At 36.4% G+C, this 12,526-nt stretch overlaps 1 protein-coding gene across 3 annotated transcripts in view; it reads right to left on the reverse strand.

Annotated features, from left to right (window-relative positions):
- LOC106468519 (CUE domain-containing protein 1-like) overlaps positions 1-12,526 on the reverse strand; it is a 57,634-nt gene that overhangs the window by 14,518 nt on the left and 30,590 nt on the right. For 2 of the 3 annotated variants that reach the window (XM_022396854.1, XM_022396853.1), the window contains exons 4-5: positions 5,920-6,066; positions 5,523-5,592 (exon numbers count right to left, since the gene is read on the reverse strand). In XM_022396854.1, coding sequence (XP_022252562.1) covers positions 5,523-5,592; positions 5,920-6,066 — 217 coding nt within the window. The remainder of the gene's footprint in view (positions 1-5,522; positions 5,593-5,919; positions 6,067-12,526) is intronic. The other variant, XM_013928951.2, reaches the window with a different exon arrangement.

Raw genomic sequence — 12,526 nt, forward strand, 5'->3', positions numbered from 1 at the left:
CCACAAAACCCTATTTCTAAAAGCAAATCATACCAATTTATTCAATACAAGGCATGGCAGGGATGGGCAGTTATCCCCTTCTGCTTTACACCTGTAGTCTATGGGTGGGTATGGTCTGGGACAGGCAAACTTCTGAAGCAATTCTATCGTGAGGATAAACCTACAAGCGATATTGTAAAACACCCCATCTCTGCAGTGTGCATTGTGTGGCCATGGAATTATAATATGCAAGTTGACATGGCCTGACAGTGCAGATTTGAACATTTAAAAAATATCTGGTCAGGCACAACTTGCCACAGAGCAGGATGCAAAGCATGAGCATTAATAAAAGGAAAAGAGCCCATGAAAAGGAAAAATAAGAAGAAAATAAAACTTGTCCAGTAAAGTCTCATTGCATTTTGATATTCTAGAATGGCTACAGGTGGAAGACGATAACCCAAAGAGGAAGAAAACTTTGATCTAATGCAAATAGTGAAAGATGAACATATCATGGGTAGTCCGCATACTCTATTTAAAAAGTACCTCCACAGGACAACGAAGATGGATTGACAGTGAAAAGGTAAGGTGTCAAATTGGGTGACAAGACACTTAGAACAAAGAATGGGAGTAAGACAATAAAGAGAAAGAAGCCAATCAAAGAAAGATCTGAAAGAACATGAACAGAAGACAGTTGCCAAGGAAGAAAAGGCAGGAACAGACTCCACAGAATGAAGGAGTGCAGGCAATATAATAAAAAGAGACATATACAGAAATCTATCCAGATCATAAGAAAGAGAAAGTGGCTAAATGGAGGAGTTATCTTCACAAGTGTGACGGAGGAAAAACGATCCAGAGAAAGAAGATATGTAGAAGGATAAAGAGTACGTAAAACACTGATGTCTAATAAATAGACTACTGACATCCACAGGCGAAAAGGAGAAGGAAGGAAAACATAAGGGAAGGTGAAAGAAAGACCACTGGGAAAGTGGTTCGAACATTGGCAAAGTGAGGTAGTGCAGGACCACATAATATCCCCATCTGGAAGGACAATCCACCACAGCAGATGACAAATCTGGAAGGAACACATCCATAAGTAATGCATAGGAAATCAGGAAAAATGAAAGGTGTGGGACAGGACCACCTGAAAATCCAAGACTGGGGAGACAGAAGACACTCGATCCACAAGTCAAGAAAGGGAATACACATAACTAAGAACAGTGGGTTGATCAGGGGGGAACCCTGGATCCAGAAACCAATGATGGAAAAATTCCATTTCTGTTGAGAAACTTCCAGGTAGGAAGGGCAAATGAAACAAGTCAGAAAGAGGCTAATCATCAGGAGAAGCTGGATCACATCGCCAATGACCAGAGGAAACCAGGCATGAACACGGAAGACAGGAAGGTCTGTATGAAGCACCAGTGGCTGAGGGTGGCAAAGAAGGGACAGAGACAGCAGAAAAGATAACAAAAGAGAAAGTTGGAGCAGGAGAAGCAACAGAAACCACAGCTGAGATGGCCAGAAAAAGCTATCAGAAGGACTGAATATGGATTGTCAAGGATCAACAAAATCACCCAGAGGAGAACAGGAGGATAGATTAATGTGTAGGCCCAATCCTAGCTGAATACATCAATAGCCAGAGCAAGAAGACAAGGAACCAGAAACCAAAACCAAGGCAATTTGTAGTTAAGAAATGTAGCCAAAACCTCAATGTGAGGAGTACCCCCACTGAAGTCAAAGCCACTGGAAATCAAATAGATTGTGAGACCAATCCATCAGATAAATGTTGTCTGGACAGGAATCTGATCCACAACAAGAGTGAAAGCACCTAGAACATGACACGCAATGATTGGAATATCGAGCATGTTGGCCCAAAAAGAAAATCCAACGTATGAATACAGATGGATGGAGAACAGGTGCCACCCTGGTGATTGAGTAAAAGCAATCACTGAAGAAAAGTCAGAAAGGATCATTACCAGACAATTTCTGGCCAGATGGATAAAATGAACCAAAACACAACATACAGTGAGAAGCTCCAGGGCATTGATAGGATAAAACCTCTCTGCAGTAGACCAAAAACTCAGAATCTTCTAGTTGATCAACCCATGCCCTGCCTTCCATGAAGGAATGCATCCACGAAATGTGGAAAACCAGATGAGGAGGAGGAAGTGGGACTCCCACCAATGTGTAAGTCATACCTAACCACCAATGCCAATCCATGACAAGGATAGGAGGAAGGGTAATAAGAACCAACAAAGGATCCTCGCAAAATTCCACTGCTTGTGAAAAGCCCACAAAAGAGCCTGCATACAAGTCTGACCTAAGGGGATAAGGGCTACCATGAAAAATCATATCCCCAAATACGATAGAACTTCACAAGCTGTAATCCAACTGAAAACCCTTCAAACAAAGTCAAAGGGGAGAAGGATGGGCCTGACTGAGATGTGTGTAGAAAAAGAAAAACACCAAAAGGGCTAAGATATTTAAGGACTTCTCCAATTTGATTAACAGCCCATTATAGCTGCTTTCAGAAGCAACTGATAAGGATAACAGGCAGATTCCTGTTTGAAACGAGGAAACAGTAGCCAATCAGCCAAAGAAAGTGCAACCCGAGAGCATATAACTGATGAACGAATGCTCTGAATGCCTGACAAAACATACAGGACTGAAGCAAGTCGAAAGAGCAGTGCACAAAACAGACAAACCACCCCATAGAGAATAAACCTAAGAGAGAGTCATGAGTGATGAACTATCGGGATATGCAAATAATTATTCAAAACATTCCTCTTTTTCATCAATGAATATTGAGAAAAATCCCACCTAAGGGTGAGAAAAGACTACAAGGTAAAACAGGGCAGATTAAAAATTAGAATGTGGTGGAGCAAACCTAGTACAGACCACCAGTCTCCGGTTTGCACAAGAACGACAAACAGCCTGGAATAAAAGCCTGGAGAAAGATGATGAACGGGTGCAACAGCCTGTAGAGACAGAATATTTTGTACCTCCTTGGACAGATGCAAGCTAGTGGCAGGATCCCAAGTCATGGGGAAGGAAAAGAGTACCAGGGACAAAGGAGGTGAGGAAAGAAATAGTAGGACAAGTCCCTCTGATAAAACCTGAAGAACCCATGAAACTGTAGTGAAAGATAGCCAAAATGTAACAATATGATGTAGTCAAGCTCCCACTGTACCAGAACCTCTGGTTAGTCTCTGGTACTGTTGGTAACATTCCCATCAACATTGAATAAAGCAACGAAATGAGAAACCTCTGGAAGTGGAACAGGGATAGGTAGATATGGAAATAATAGGGCATGTCAGGGCTCCAACTGCAACAAATGTGCAACCAAAGAGGAAAGAGTTGAGTGTCGATGCACAGATTACACTTGATTCCAATATCTCAGATACATGATCTAAAACATATCACCAAAGAAAAAATACAGAAATCACGCAGAGAAAGAGGTGACAAACTTACCTGGAACAAGGTCGCATCATGACCCAGAAAATCCCAACTACAGTGAAACCACATGTGTAAAACGAGAGCTGAAGATGACAAATGAGCCAATAAGTAGTCATTGAAAAACAGGGAATGGGATAAAACATAACATGCCTGAGAAATCATGTCAAAAAATACCATAATAGGCCTAGCTGATTCTGCAGAAGTGGTAGGGAAAAACACGGCAATATATGGTGGTGTAAAAAAGCTACCACATCTTCATTGGCCAGAATAGGTTCAACTTATTCAGGAGGATTAGTGGAGCAAGTTCAGGAGAAGAAGGTTAACCCATATAACGATCAATTTCACGATGGATAATAGCAGAGAAATCCAACAACAGGTCTCCTCTACCTGCAGCCTGTCAAAATAGTGCTAGAGGTATAACACCTGAAGATGGAACATGAACTCCAGAATTCATTTTAGAAATAAGTAAATCAAACAAAAGTGTTTGATGTAAAATATGTGAGTGTGAGAAGAAAATAAAAACTGGGAAATTAAGTTGAATTAAAAGATTTCTTCAATGTAAAGAAAAAAATGATAATGAAGAAATCCGACTTCGGAAATTAAACTATTAAAATCATGATTCACATGAAGAGCACCAAAAGAAAAAACCATCTAAATACAAGTACTGCCAAACGATAAGTGATACCTCGTTAGAATTGAATAGAGGGAGTCACATGTCATGAGGGTATGTCACACCAATAAGGTGGAAGGTTGATGCATGATGATTTGCATGAGAGATGCATTGGAATCAGTCAATTCCAATGGAAAGGAGATAGAAGGCTTGTGGCATGTTTATTTTTTTTGTATATAGAGGGTAGCACTGAACGAGAATAGATATTTATGTCAGAAAAGGTAAAGTACCATATCAGAAAATACATACTTTTAGGAAGGTTCTTGTCAAATTTAAAACAATTTCATTCACCAGTTTTATTTTTGGAACAAAATATAACAATAGCAAAGTTAGGTCTTTACAATGTAGAGAGCCAGTAGTCATAGGTTTAATAGATCATTGGTAAAATCCAATCAATATATCCAAGGCAACAGTATGCAACATAATTAAGAAGAATCTGAGTTAAAAAACCAACACAACTCATGTACAAAAGTTGTTCTATCACACATTCAAGAAAGGAAAACAAACTGTAGAAAATTATGTGAATACTACTCAGTTGAGGAAAAATGGCAGTACATTGTGACATTTGAGGAAGCAATGAATACCTAACTGTAACATGTCTCATGCCATTTTCTATGACCAATGTGTGTAAAAAAAAAAATCAATAAGTGGTAAAAGGCATGTCACAAAACTTTTTCAAAGGGATTCATGAATATCACTGGATACTGTACTAGTGTTGTATGACCAAAAGGCCAACAGGGTATGGGTTCATAGAGATAAGGCTTCCAGTAATATTTCCTGTTCAACTGGAGACTGAGATGGGTATTCATGCTATTCCACATGAAAATATACCAGTCAAGTCACCAGACACAATGCATATGGATTACTATGTGATTAAACTGTTCAAAGGGAGCTGGGAAACAATCATCTTCATATAATAGGTTAGTTATGGAAAACATACAGGAAGGAGAGGTATGCTTTGGACATGACAGCCTTACAACAGAGACTTCTGCAATGGAAACTATCCCGAAGAAAGACTACTGTCAAAGATGCATTGTCAGATAGAACATGACTGGACTTTGCAACATGAACTGTAATGAAATAGTGAAACTAACATTGTTTTAAAATAACATATCTAACCTTCTGTATAAAACCATAAAATATTTTTATACACATTGTATATATGATATTCTAAGTGAAGGGTTGTAGTTAATCTGAAAAGTTATAAAGTGCTTCATCCACTAATTTTGGAATAACATTTTGATTTGTTTGTGCTAGACTTCTTACTTAGAAACATATTCCCTTGATGAAGGCCTACAGTATGTGGTTGAAATTGCATCTCAAATGAATAAGGTTGATGAAGTTTGTTAAAACTTACTACCTGTAGAAAATAATATGCATATATTTACTAGACAGATAAGTTAATGCAGAGAAAGGATACATCTGACGAAACCCCGATCTTTTTCTTCGTGAAAACAATTTGGCCAGTTGAGTAAACTTGCGTCGTGATACTGAAAAAATATTCCATTATATAAGTGAAAATTCACTCCAGTAGTGTAATTAGTTTAGTTATTTTAAAAACAGCTTTGCACTGATCATTATTATACATTATAGATTTGTTGATGAAAAATATGTGCAAATATTAAATGCCAATTAAAACATTTAACATATATATAAGTAAATTTTTTAAATATTTATCCACCAGAAAATAAATATATATATATATATATCATTATCAAAATTACAAGAAGAAAGTTATTCAGTTCATTCATAATATTACATATTTCATTACAGATCTTTTATAGCATGTATTATATTTTAGAAATAAAGAAACTTACACTTCCCCATGCTTCTTAGTTTTTCTCTGAAGGCTGCATCGGGATCTTCAGCTGCTGGTTGAATAGGTCGAAGGTATGGAAAATTATCTATACCTTCAGGAGGCTGGTACAATTTATCATCATCATCATCTGAAGTAATAAGAGAAGCTGTAGAAAACAAACACCACATGCTAATTTTTTTTTTTTTTTTTATCATCACCAACTAAAATGGAGTGCATATATATTTACCTCCTGAAGTTCAAAAAACACTTGTAGGACATAGCACTAAATATTCAACATAACAACCTGAAGAAGTAGAATCTACACAAAATATCTGAAGGTTATCTTCTTCAAAAATGGCATACAATAAATAACACCATAATATCTTTAGCAATGAAAAACAAATAAACAAAACATATTTATTAGTATGTATCAAGCAAGATACCCTTCTTTCAATGTACAAAAGCAATAAAACACAAAAAGCATTACAAAGTTCAATTCTATTATGTCTTTTACAATATGATAAATATTAGAATGCAGGGTTAAAGTAAGGGTGAAATTTGGTTTAACTAAGGATGAAATAAAATAAAGGTTGTGAAATGAAATATTATAAATTGAAAAATAAAAATATAATTATTACTCCATGTATTAGAATTAATGGATAATAAGGTAAAACCTAATGTTAAAAGCTGGTTTTTAACCCTTCATACTTTAGAGTTTAGATGGTTATAAGGTGATACAAATTTCAAAGAAACAAAATTACATAAATATGCTGGTTTTCTAAGTAGAGTTGATCAATTAATGGAACCTGCTAATTAGTCATATGGCTCATTAATTTCATTTAACTAATAATTAATTTTTATGAGATGACATCAATTATTCCGACATGAGTTTACTGAAAAAAAAATACTTACTATAAATCAATTTTGAATACCTATAATGGAAAAAACTTAGATAGCCCACTTAGATAGCTTAACTGTATGCATACAGGTTCAGTCAACTTCATTGACTTTATAACCATCATGTAATCATGAAACTATACATGCTACAATTCTGAATGTATTATATGCATCTTCGTGACATTTGGCAAGCTTTATTTTCTGTACCCTAACACTAACTGTTGTGAAATCGATGTACAGTGAAAAGTTAAAAAAATATGAAATAAAATCAAATTTTTTTGTTTTTGTTTTTCCAGTGTGACTGCTGACAAATACAATTATTAATCCTAATAGTCTGAACTTCTAACCTTTTCACATCTATTTTCTTTTAGGTTTATTGCTTTACATGGAACCCAATATATCACAAGGACAGCTTAGTGTGAACAACAGACCAAGTTACAGTTATATCACATCATATAAACATAGTGGCCTCGAACTAGGATATCAAATATCACAAGAATTTTTATTTTTTCATTTAAATTTTTCAATCAATCTAATAATTTAGTTTTTACATTGTAATTAGTTTTGTTAAAAAATATAACATTAAGTAAAAAATATACATAAATGGAATTTGCCACTTAACCTTACTTTTTGTCCTTGAACATACTTTGATAAGAATACTTTTTTTACACTATGTTGGTTGTCCACAAAACAATTCATGTTGCTTTCACACATGCATCTTAGAACACAAAAATATACAAGTAACTAGAATATGATGTCCCAAATCTGAGTGGTTTCCTAGGTAAAATATGTTATGAATAGGTTTCAAAAATTCCATTACAGCTCAGAGCAATGATTTTAGTCAACACTCAAGATTCTCTTGCTAAATGTCAACTATGACCACTAGAACTAAACAAACAAGAATGGTACAATACAATATGTAACATGAGTTAGATGACTACCCTAAAGCCATAAGGTAAAAGGAGACTCACTAATGGGTTTGACAGTCTATTGATGCTTCAGCAAATGAAAAAGGCAAAAGGTTCCAATTTTGTATGCTATCCTGTCATTAACTATAGTTTGTATTTCTAATTGGCTGAGCACTCTGAAACACATATGAGGGAGAAATAAAAAATAAATCAAAATTCAGTATGCTGTGATAGAAGTGAAGACTGAGAAGTTAAACTCTGCCTTTTGAAATTAAAACTTAGATAAACATTTGCATTATATACTACATTTTGGTGCCAAGTTTATTGAAATCCATTGTTAAAAAGTTTAAATTTTAAATGCAATTCTGTAGAAAGGTTGTGACATTTGCACTTTGATCCACCCATATACGCATAATGTTAACAACAATTACTTGATAAGTTGGAATATGTGAAAACAGTAATAATAAGAAACTGTAATTTTGATTAATTGAATTTTTTATGAGTTATGACAATAACCAATTAAGCTAAACAAACTTGATTTAATCTAAAATAATAATGAAATATCATAATGGCAATATTTTGATTACTGAATACTTGAAATAATTGGAAACATTTGTTGCTTAATTTTGCAACATTGATTTTATCATAATTTTGATTAATCAATTATTTTACAAGGCACTAATCAATGTAATCAATGATAATAGATAATCAATTATATCAATTAATTGAGCTAATCACCCAGCTCTATATCTAAATACTGCATTATTCTTTTCAGAAGGTTTTTGTCTCAAATGTTAAACTGTAATACAAAAATATCAAGTTATGGCAACAACAGTTGGTGCAGTATTTACTGGCACATCCACCAAAAACTTTTGGGTAAAAGCATGTTTGATCAAAATTTGTTCAAGGAGTCAAATTTTATTAGCTTTTTATTTTATTAAAAATTTTAAAAAAGATGTTTCAATGCAACAGTGTCAACTGGCTAAAACAATAAATGTACTTTTTCTTCAAAGACAACAACTGCATTAGTAACTTTGTGATAATAAAATTTTCCCAAGACTTCAGAAAACTTATCACTGAAGTTAATAACAGTTATTTATTCATAAAGTTTTTTTAGTTTAGGAAATAAGCTGGATAATATCTATAGTACGTTTTTTAACATTCTGAATGGGATACCGAAAACACTGCTTGCCCAGGTTCAGATATGCTGTTGCAATGATGTTTCATGGAAATACACCAAAAGTTAACATCTTCTAACACTGAAAATGAATTTCCAATAGGTACTTAACCCCTCTCACCCAAAGCTATCTTGACCTTAATTTGCCCTCTAAGCATTGCTAAAATTTTCAACAGTGTACCAATCTTTTATATTCCTTCATTTTTGCACCATTGCAGCAACATGTGCTGATCATCTGACTACCCTCCACCAATCATACTGCACCACCTACAATAGCGCACATAGCTACCTCTACCATTGCAGTACAATCCTCACTTTCTAGAATTGGCAGAAACAAACCAGAAACAAGGGCAAATCAGTGAAAAGGAAGGGCAGGAAGTGGGTGAAAGGAGGTAAGTACCTATCAGAAATACATTTTCAGTGTTAGAAAATGTTAACTTCCAAAACTGTACTACCTCCTCTCATCCAAAACTAGAATCCCACACTGTAAAGGTGGAGAGGCCAATGAAGATGTAAAATTAAACAAACAAGCAAAGAACAACTGCCATGAAAGAATAGGTGTGCCAAAATTATAAAAGGAGGCACACCTATGGGTAAAGCACAACTTCTGAAACAGGTATGCTCTTCGCCCAGTAACAAACAAAGTAAAACACACAGAGAACTTAACAGACAGGCAGCATGTCATGTAATACAGATCCTGCCCATGAACAACAGATAGTACATAAGATGTCCACATATGTAACAAGCATGTGACATAATCACAGTTAGATTTGAATAAAGTCCCTGTAATCAGATATAAGAATACGTGGCTAGGGCTAAAGGACTGTAAATGTATATGAATAGGCCAAGTGAGGTCTGCCCCTGGCAAAAAACATCAAGGGGAAGCACCTTGGGATTCATTGATTCATGCCAAGTGTGGTGCATTTGGTCAAAAACAACAGTGGAAGCACCTTGCATAAGATTGTAAGATCAACAAGTGTGGGCTGCCCAGGCAAAAAACCAACCAAGGGAAGAGCCTTGGATTTAAATTAAGACAGCCAAGTATGGTCACCACAAACAAAACATTTGGGGAAGCACCTTGGTATATGTCGCATTATGTCAAGTTCCGTCCAAATGGGCAGAAAACATCCAGTGGAACCAAAACTTGCAGAGTATTTTTAGTTTCATATTTTGTACATAACATATTGTATGATCAACAAGTGCAGTCAGCCTGGGGCAAAAACATCAGGGAAAATACCTTGTGATATTAAGGAGTATGTCAAGTGCAGTCCATCTGGGCAGAAAAGATCCAGTGGAAGCGACTTGCATAAAATTGTTTGTTTCATATCTTGTATGTAAATTATTTAAAGATCAAAAAGTGTTGTCCACCCAGGCAAAAACATCTGGGGGAGGTGCCTTGTGATATTATTGAGTGTGTCAAATGCAGTCCATCTGGGCAGAAAACACCCAGTGGAGGCATCTGCATCTTGCATAAAAAAATTATTTTGTGAACAACAAGTACGATCAGCCCGAGCAAAAACATTCAGGAGAAGTGCTTTGTGTTTTATTGAGTATAGCAAGTGCAGTCCATCCAAGCAGAAAATATCAAGTGGAAGCACCTTGCATAAAATTTTTATTTCAAGATTAACAATTGTAATCTACCCGGGCAAAAAAACATCTGGGAGAAGTGCCTTGGATTGAGCATATTATGATTGATGCATAATATCAAATATCACAATGACAGCCCTCTTCTCACAGAGTGTTTACATTTGATTATGAAGTTTGTTTTATTATACAAAACCCACTCCAGAGAAAACCTCCATGGTCCACCACTCAAGCAACTGCGAAACAGCAGTGGCAAGGACTCATGTGCTCCACTAGAAAAATAGGGGTGGAATACGTACTGCGGAGTTCGGAGGAACAACACATTGGAGACAGTACAATGGGTGTCTGTGCTTCCTTATTTTAAAAAGTAGAAAGATCCTGATTGTAGGAATCATGGGTCAGTAGGGGTGGGCAAAAATCCCCATATGCTTTACTCATGAAGTCCATGAGTAATGATCATTTACATATGATACAATGATAATAAAACAAAAAAACAAACAGATATATATATATACCCACAGGATAAGCAACTAGTAGTCTTACAGAAACACCCCATCTTTGCAGTGAGCATTATGGAAGTATTAAGATTTAGTGCCAAGATATAATTTTTAGCATACCTGACCAGGCAACATCTGCCACCAGGTGGGATCCTAAAATATGATGTATAGCAACGATATAATAAAAAAAAGATGAATATGTTGACTTACCCAAGCATAGGCAAATAGATGTGTGTAGAATCGATACCAGGAAGATGATACCAGCTCGAGGAAAACAGAGTTATGTTGTGCATATAAAGAGTGACAAATGTATTGGGAGTTGTCCACATATCAGCCTGAGCAATCTCCTCCAAAAGATAGAGACTGTGAGCAGCTAAAAACATAGTTAGATGAAAGATTTAATATGAAGAAACATGAAGTGGACAGCGAACATCCATGGATACATCAAAATATGTCAGTCATATAAGTTGACAAACCCAATCAGTGGGCAGAATAGGTGAAACATCATGGAAAACAGAGGAATTCCATGGAACAAAGAGACAGTAAGGAGAATCATAAAAGGAGGCAGTATAATCCATATAACATAGATGGTAACGACCTGGACAACACTGACGATCCAGATCTGAATGGAAGAACAGGTGGGAAAAGGAAGGTTAGTAAATAGGAGAAAAGGCCCAACAACCTTCCTGCACAACTGATGTTCTAGGAAGGAAGGCCCGATCTCGATAGCAGATAACATACGAGGAATGCTAAAGGACATGGAAAACATTAATGGCATAAGTATTGGAACAATGACAACTGCATGCCAGGAGGGGGAGGAAATGGGTCTTAAGAGAAAAATGGCACAAGAAACATATTGCAATGGGTTCAAAAGGAGAACCGGAGAGGGCATGAAAGACAACACTGAGATCCCAATCCAGCAGAGCAAAGGAACATGGAGGATGAACCAGACAAAATGAATGGAAAAGGAGGGAAATAACCACAGAAAAGAAGGCATTCCAGAAGTGGGAGAAAGGAAAGTAATCAACAGAATAGCCCTATAAAAAGCAACAGTTGAAACATACAAACCTTGAACAAATAGATGAAGAACTGGAGGCAGTTGAGGAACAGAAAAACAGGATAGTCAGAAGCCATGGCCAATAGACCAAAGTCTGAAGTAAGACCAATGCCTCTGGTACATAGACAAGAAGAAAGGGTGGATGGTACAGGCAAGGAAAGATGGTACAAGAGGGGTAAGTCTCAGAGCTGAGGCACAGATGAAAAATGCCCAATCATGGTTGTCAGAGGAGTGATCAGGACAGAGATAAGAAAAGGGGCGATAGTTCCAGTAAGGTCCAGAGCAGAGGGAACCACGTCTAAGCTGGCCAATACAAAGCAACCAGCAGAAAACAGCAAGGTGTGATCTGGATAAGGGAACAGACCCAGGAGAGGAGTCTGATTGGCAGGTAGGCATATAGGTGAAGACCCCCTCCAATCTGGAGAAAAAGCATCCACCCCAGAGCTGAAGGGTGAGGAACTGGAGACCAAAAAGGAAGTTTGGCAATCCAGTGAGTGGGAAATGCA

Source organism: Limulus polyphemus, unplaced genomic scaffold (genome assembly GCF_000517525.1).
Source record: "Limulus polyphemus unplaced genomic scaffold, Limulus_polyphemus-2.1.2 Scaffold3038, whole genome shotgun sequence".
Taxonomy (NCBI): domain Eukaryota; kingdom Metazoa; phylum Arthropoda; class Merostomata; order Xiphosura; family Limulidae; genus Limulus; species Limulus polyphemus.